We start from the raw sequence: 8,550 nt of genomic DNA, 5'->3' as shown, positions 1-8,550 counted from the left end.
GAGTTCCCCTGATTTTTTAGTTGGCATTATATATATGCCAGAGGGAGAATCGTAGGTTGAACATACAAACTAAAAAGGCTGACCTGAGTCGTTTGTCTGACTGTCGGGCCTAATGTGACTAAGGGAAAGGGCGAAAGGGAGGACCAAAGATCTCTCATGCCTCTTACGCGGAAGCCTTCGAGCCATGCACCAAGCAGATTAGGCCGCCAAGTATCCAAGCCCTTAAATAATACCGAGTGCTAACATATACCTATACATATTAGTTAAGAACATGTGTATATGTGCTGCTTGATCACTTGAAAACCATCTATGCTGTTTTTGTCTTCTATTTATCTTGTTATAAATAAATTATACTTCATACTAACTCCGTGCAATTTGAATACAGCATTGCCTTTACAACTAAGCAGTTTTGCAACATTTATCATGAAAATGTGGGTGTTTGGATCGTGTGCAAAGCTTGCAGTAAGGTTAGAATATCGATTGGGTACAAAAAACTATGAAATATATCCAGGTGGAAAGATGACTAGGGTGAATAAGAAAGCTTAATGGGTTTAAATAATTTTCCAGGTTACGTTGGGATGGGTTGGGTTGACGCACATACAATTTTTACGATCCATTTTACCAATTTTACTTCAGCAAACATACACAGTAAAAGCTTCAACCTCCAGTTTGTTTATAATCATATTACCATTCTAATAAGAAAATGTTTGCAATTTTAATCGACTGCAGAAAGTTCATCTTGAATGCGAGGTTTCACATGATTCATATACAATGTTACAAGGTGGAGAAGTGATGTGTAATGGCTGTGTCACACCAGATGTGATTTTGGTAAGTATGAGTACATGCTTGCCAATAATCTAATCAAAAGAGACACAAACTTAACTTTATCTTTTGATTTTCAAACTTTGTTTCAGATCTCAGTTTCTGAAGAAACTTTAGTTAACTCGACCAACAACGCATCACCTGTTGCTACAGTTCCAACATTGGTTGTAAATGATCAATTAACCGATCAAGAGAATGTGTTGAACACAAATAATGAAGAATTAGCCCCTAAAACGCTGTCTAACGAATACAATGGTAATAATGTGTATACTGAAATAACACCTCAGGTTCAAGCTCCTAATAGAAAGCCCAAAAGTGGGGCCGGTAGAAAGAATAAGCAATACCGTCCCCGGATGACAAAACAAGAACTGAAAGAACTTTCGAATAGGTATCTTTTTGAGTATATTGAATTTGTATTTACTCATTTAGAGATATAATCAAATCATCTACAATTCTGTACATACGCAAATAGAATAATTCAGTCCTGATCTTGATTCTTTAACAGGTTCAATGTGAAAGTCAAACCTTTATTTGAGAAAAGGTTAACTTCTAGTGACGTTGGGACTGGGCGTCTCGTTATCCCAAAGCAATGTGCAGAGGTTTGTATCCATTCATATACATCTTAAAACAAATACTATGATTATTGGTCTTAATGTGGCTTTATTTTCGTGTGACTATTAATCTCGTATAGGACTATTTTCCTTCAATTAATGATTCCAAAGGGAAGTGCCTGGTAATCCTAGATGCAGACAGAAAAGACTGGAAATTTAACTTCAAATTCTGGCCTAATACGAAGACTAGGATTTACTTTCTGGAAGGATTCAATGAGTTTGAGAAATCAGTGAAACTACGTCAAGGTGATAAAGGTAAGTAAACAAAGAAATGTCACTTGTGATCAACGTCATGTAAGTTTTACAGACCGTTGAAGTTATATAATGTTATTGAGTAATGATTACTTCCCTCTTATTTCAGTGACATTTAGTAGGCTGGTGTGTGAAGGAACGCTAGTAATTGGATACCGAAAGAGGCCATCAACAACCTTATCCAGCCGGGTAGATCCATTCCATAAGGCTACAACTGCTTCGACATCTACCAAGAGAGCCAGAAAGGTAAATAATGTAATTCAGTCCCTTTGTTATGGAAAAGTAACCAATTTACCAGTTTTGCTAATAAGAACACATCTTTTGACGAACTTTTATTCATTGCTATATATTGGTTTCATATTACTCTTCACCAAGAACTCAATAAAGTTTCAACTTTCGTAAGATTTTTGCCGACACACTGCTGCCACCCATATACGTTGTAATGTCACCTTAATCAGGGTTACATTTCCAGTATAACATTATAAGAAGTCACATGGATATAAATTAGTCAAATACTCCGTATATGATTTTTGAATTAGTGTTGATTACAAGCATACATCTTTATCTGGGAGCACTTATTCAGTGATTTCAAGCAAACAAAGCATATAACTTATAAGAGCTATTCTACCCACAATATAAATTGCATTCTTCATAAGGAAAATTAGATTTTCTTTTTAAGTTTAATTCAAAAAAGCAAAAAAACAAGGAGCTTCAAAACTCAAGACCCCCTCTGATCATGTGCAGTTTATATTTTGCCAGGAGAACCCAAATGAATTAGACAGACTCCGTTTGAATACTCAAAAAGTCAAAGTTTTCATTCATTCTCAGAGGGAGAGTACTTACGAAATTGGGTCAAGCAGCAAAACTACCAAAAAAGTGAATAAGAGATCTAAAGTTAAAGATGCCCGAGAACTAGTAGCTTCTCCTGAAGTGGTGGAAACTCGAAGGACACTGATTGAGAATGTGGATACATTAGCTATTCATTCCAAGAGGAAGAGCACTTATGAAATTGGCTCAAGGAGCAAAAGTACTAAAAACGTGAATAAGAGATCTAAAAGTAAAAATGCTCAAGAACTGATAGCTTTACCTGAAGCAGCTGAAACCCAAGTTACACCAATTGAGAATGTGGTAACATTACCATCCCAACCAAATGTGAACAAGAAACATCCACGTCATCGACTTGATTGCCTTTGCATTGTATGCATTCAGCCTGCAAGCGGATGCAAACACCATGTATCGTGTGAATGTAGAGCTTGTGTGACCCTCCGTTCTCGTGGTAAAAAGCATTCCCAAAATCCACCCCAAAGAGTGGCAAGTCGTCGTCCACGAAAACGTCTGCCTAAGCCAACCCTGCAGATAGAGAGCTCAAACGCAGGCCCTCCAATGATGCCAAATTTAGCTGATCAACCAGGAAGTTCAAATCATACTCATCAAACAACAGTGATCAGCCGCGTCCCAAAAGACGACGAAAACACAAACTTGTCAAGCATGCATTCAAAGATTCTATCCTTTGATTTGAATTTCCCACCTGCAGATTTCGAATAGAAAATTATGCGTACTTGGCAGATGTGTAACGTCTCGAATTATATCATAAAAAGAAGCGTTGTGACTTCACTAATCATGTTTATAGTTGGATTATTCTTTTTATTTTTGGGGTGAAACATATATATATGTGTTGAGTTTGCTTTTGATGGACTTATAAGTTGAGAGTTGAGACTAACATATGCAGACTTCTTGTTTAGATCGTCCGAATACAAAAGTTTGAAAAATAGGGGACAAAGATGGATACGAATTCTTTAAAGTCATATATTAAAATCAGATATTAAGATTCAAATTTTATTATTTTGATTTAACCTTTTACTTTAATTTAAAGGTTAAACTTTAGGAAAATGGTAAACAAAAGCTTCATTTAACGTGCATAAAAAGATTGTACATTTCCATATTAAACGTCCGTCCCCTGAATTTTATGGTTAATGTACAACTAATTAATGCACCTTAACGAAAGCCCTTAGGACTTTGTTTAGGAAAACCCTAAACTTTATAGTTATTGCAACTTTAGAAAATCCCTATCCGGCAAATATATGATATATCTTAGATATATCCAATTATATCACGAGTAGTTTTTTAATAATGACTATATATCCTTATTTTTTCGATCACTAAAAGAGTAAAAGGCGGTATTCAATTTGTTAAAAAAAAACCCTTTTTATACATGGCATATAAACTCATTTATTAATTACGAATATAATATAAGTGACATTCATATGAAAAATTTTAACTTTCGGTCCAAATGAATTTTTAACGATCGACCTAATAACGTGAAAGTTTGACAAAAGCTAGACCATCTTATTCCGATCAAAATTTTAACAAATAACTTGGTTGATCAAGTGGTATTTTTTCTCTGATGTTTATCTAGTCGTATCATGGTCTTAATCGAGGAAAACATTCAGCGGTAATAACTGGAAACAATGTTAAAAAATTCTTAAAGAAAAAAAAAAGCTTTTTGACATTTAGGTCTTAGAAATTTAGATGCCTTTAGTAATAAAAAGATAAAAAAACAACATCTACCAATAAATATATATACACACACATAAAAGAGAATTATAATATTTTTTTAAGATTCTTTTTAAACGACTCATGTTCACTTTGTTATTTAAACATCAAATAATATTTGGCGGTAAAAAAATGAATTGAATTTAGGCCGAGTTGGGGGATAAAAGATTTTATGCAAGACGGTACATGAATGAGATCATAAAAGACAATAAAAAAAAAAAAGTGTCAATAGTTGTCTTAAGCCTTGTGCATTATAATCCATTTTGGTGCAACTTAGTGAAAGTATAACCGAAGCATTGAATAATGTGTTGTAAGATTCCACACGATAGGCGACACGAGAAATCCACTCTCAACTGCCAAGAGAATGTTTTCCTATAAATAGAGGATGTTTGTCAACGGTGTAGAGTGTCTAAAACTCTAAATCATAAAGCGTATAACAAGTACTTACTAGTCTTATGTATACTTATTTAATCACTTCAAGTGTGTTCAACGATTAAGTATGAAGGAGTTTGTATATGTCATTCAATTAGATGTATTCTAATTACACTAGCATATCAACTTTATTTATTTTATCCAGTTGATAGAAAATTATACATTGAAAGTATTTTAAAAGAGTTAGTTAAAAATGTATTCTAATCGTTTGAAAGATATCTTGGTAAAGTATTAGGGAGTGATATTTATACAACAAGTTTAGCTATCTACAACATAGGTATAAAACGTATTGCACAGTGTATAACTGTACTATGCAGTATTTGTTGTAGATGGTTAAAAATTGTTGTAGAAATATCATTTCCGTCAAGTATTGGGTTTCTTCTTGTGTAGTTCAAATTTCTAGGCTAATAATTCTCACACATTGGTATGTGGAGAAATATAAAGTAGTTCATTTTGGTAATAGTTATTGACCTATTGTATATCTACTTTTATGATGCAAATGTATATAACTCTTTCCTCTTCTTATATTGTTCATGCTCATAACCCTTATTTGATTTTCAATAAATTTTGATAAGTTTGAAGAACTCTAAATGCTCCTTTGGCATTCTTTATTGTGCTTTTTGATGCTTATTATAGATACTAGGTTATACACGGGCATTGCCCCGAGCTATTTTATTTCTCACTAATTTCTCATAAATTATATATAAGAAAAAAGATGGCAGAACTACACGAAGGCCAAAGGTGGTTGTAACAACCTTATAGTCTGTATAAAAATCTATATTTTCAAAGCTATTTTTTAGTATTAGTGTAATTTAAAGTTAACTGAACTTCCACCAAATCATACATCTAGAATCTCATCTCAATTTAAGATTACTGGTATATTTTATACACTAATTCATCTAAAATTATGTCTTTGCCACTAATAAAACTATTTTATAACGGGTTTGAGTTGGGTTGAAAATACTATAAAAAAACAAAACATTAAATACCCAACATGATTATGTATACATGTATTGTATATACCCAGTGTAATTTTCGGGTTTGCTTTTTTTTGTTTTTTTTTTTGTTTTTCGGTTCGGTTTTTCTAATTATATACCCAACATGATTATATATACATGTATTGTGTGAACTAATCATTTATAAATATTTTATGATGGAAAGACGATAAATCTATACTACTTTATATATTAAAAAAACATTAAATTATTATTATAAATTGTAAATTCATATTTAGAATAAGATTTCTATTTTTAAAAAAATGACAAACTTTATAGTTATTAACTCGGTCATTCATGTTATTGAAACCATTTGAACTATGTGTATAAATAGTTTTTTATTTCGTAAGCATTTACGTGTACTTTGTTACTTTGTTATAAAGATTTCTACTAAATAGAAAATATATTATACAAAACTATAACATAAGCTTATGTGAACAAAACGGATAGCGTGAATAGCACAGATAAACTAATAATCAGATACTTTTAGTGACAAATGCCGAGTTACTAAAAGTTGTAACTACTACGCTATCTATTTTGTTCACATAAGGATAGAGATCTAAAAGTATAAGTGGTTAGAGATCTAAAAAAACTCACATGACCTCAAATATTATACATAATTTAAAATGATAATAACAATGATGATGATGATGATGATATTGTTAGTAAACATGAATATATCTCTCTCTAATAATATCGCACTCGGAGTAGAAATTTAGCAGTTTCAATTCCTTGAATCTTGATTCGCCCCCACCTAGCTCCAACATCACAACTAAAATCATTCCATAAACTATGAGACAACTTGAATGCTATTCCTTTAACAATTTGAAAAGGATCAAGAATTATTTAAGTTTCTTTTTTTTTTACAACAAAAAAGATCTTTAATCGCCATGATCTACAACTCGACATTTATCTGTATCTATACATTAAATAAATAAATAAACCGATTAGTGCAAACAGCATATATGGTAGTTTAGGCTTTAGATGAAGAGAGATATTAGCGGCATTATTATGAAAGTGTTTGTATGATGCAACGCAAATTAAGAATAGTAATATTATTAAAGAATAATAAAATTAACTAATTTAACAATGGCAAATATCAAGAACAATAATATTATGAAAATAAAATAAAATAAAATATTGTTTAACAATATAGAAATGATGAACCCAATTAAAAAGAAAAATAAAAACAAATCACCGTTCAGTATAACGATATAAATAAACTGCTAACCATAGATATGAATTAACCAAAATCCATTAATATAAACACAAGAAACATTGATTTTTTTGATTAAATAGAAAACATACATCCTCATGATATTGTTAGGGTTCGTGGTTGAAAAACTGTGATGAAATCCATTTAATGAAAAACTTTTAAATCTTACGGGATTTGAGTTATCTCTTGTGCATTGAAAATCGGAGTATGGTTTGAAATGCAATCCATGCAATTAATGTGTTTTTGTTTGCTTAGTACAATATATTATTTGACATTGCAATCGCAATTGCACGCGTTCAAAAATTAAGGAAATATGACATTGCAATAATTAATGAATAATCAATGGATTATCTTGTTTAACTATATTGTTTTCCCAAAAATAAATCAAAAGTATTGTGGTTCAAGTGACAAATCCTAATACATGCTAAATGGGAGGTTGTGGGTTCCATCCCCACCTAAAAGCTGAGATGACGAGCTCCAGAAAGTGCCATGTGAGCACTTAAAGATAGCCTTTTATATAGATATAGAGATAGAGATATAGCTAGATATAGATATAGATTTTCTTGTTTTCTTTGTGAAAAACAAAAGGTTTTGGCGAATGTATCTCATTTCAAATAAATGCATATGTTTCCATCCATTTGAAATGGACATTCATGATGTCAGTGATATCGAATCATAGGTATAGAATCTGGCATTTTTACTTTGTTTATTGAGTATATCATACTTTAGAAAAATAAATATTGCAATTCTCAGTAAATTACATAAACGTGAAATGCAAGGTGTAAAAAACAACATACCACACAATTAAAATTTAGAGCTATATACGTACTAAACTACCGTATAACATTCGGGTCGCATTTAAAATTTATAGAACAAATAGTTTGCTGTAAACACTTTTACACTTTTCATTATCAAACTTCAATCCACAAATGACTACGGAAGGGTAATTTTACATCGACGAATGACAAGACCATTGACGGATGAACATCAACAATAACAATAACCAGCGGCGGATCCAGTGTGTAAGGAGTAGAGGCAATGGCACACCCGACTGTCCAAAAATTTTTAATATAGATATATCATATTTATATGCATATCATCATGTTTTTGGTTGGTTAATGCCTCATATATTTAAAGACTTTTTTTCCAAACCTTTACATCGTAATATATTTGATCCACCTCTAACAACAAACATAAACGTCATAACAATATATGCTCCTGAAAGGGATTAAGAACTGAATGATCAAGTTATTAAATAAGTATCCATATAAACTATATATATTAGCAAAAACGTGATGCTAAAGTAAATTATCTATATATATAAAAAAAACAAAAACTCATCTCCTCACCTGCAATATAGTCCCAATCAAAAAGATAAAAGGTACCATTTATTTAATGGAGAAGATTAATGGGATACGTGCAAAGATAACACTCCTTCACTTCTTCCTGTGATTGAAAACAAAAAAATATATATATATTGTAAATTATATGAGTAAAAACGAAGTAGCCATTTCGGGTTATGTCATGGCAAGGTCGCGAAGTCATTTTTGATAAACGTTACCACTCGACCAGTTACTAATAAATTTTAGATTATATGAGTGTGTAGTAGATTATTTTTGTATAGTCACAGAACGGGTATATGGGGTTTATAACTTTACTCAATGCATAG

General features: G+C 31.6%; 1 protein-coding gene and 1 long non-coding RNA gene across 2 annotated transcripts; one reads left to right on the top strand and one right to left on the bottom strand.

Moving 5' to 3' along the window:
- Positions 1–429: 429 nt before the first annotated feature.
- On the top strand, positions 430–3,242 carry LOC122583241 (B3 domain-containing protein Os07g0563300-like). Its single transcript, XM_043755665.1, has 7 exons — positions 430–528; positions 730–828; positions 915–1,210; positions 1,328–1,421; positions 1,514–1,688; positions 1,795–1,931; positions 2,445–3,242. The coding sequence occupies exons 1-7, from the start codon at positions 430–432 to the stop codon at positions 3,228–3,230; spliced, it is 1,686 nt and encodes a 561-aa protein (XP_043611600.1). The 3' UTR covers positions 3,231–3,242.
- Positions 3,243–7,661: 4,419 nt separating this feature from the next.
- Positions 7,662–8,321, bottom strand: LOC122580915. Its single transcript, XR_006320919.1, has 3 exons — positions 8,231–8,321; positions 8,034–8,099; positions 7,662–7,932 (listed from the first exon to the last, which is right to left on the bottom strand). It is a non-coding gene; the product is annotated as an uncharacterized LOC122580915 (long non-coding RNA).
- Between the last annotated feature and the right edge of the window lie 229 nt (positions 8,322–8,550).

This window comes from Erigeron canadensis, chromosome 9 (assembly GCF_010389155.1).
Source record: "Erigeron canadensis isolate Cc75 chromosome 9, C_canadensis_v1, whole genome shotgun sequence".
Lineage (NCBI taxonomy): Eukaryota > Viridiplantae > Streptophyta > Magnoliopsida > Asterales > Asteraceae > Erigeron > Erigeron canadensis.
The sequence above is the reverse complement of the archived record's forward strand: the minus strand, read 5'-3'. Positions and strand labels throughout refer to the sequence as shown.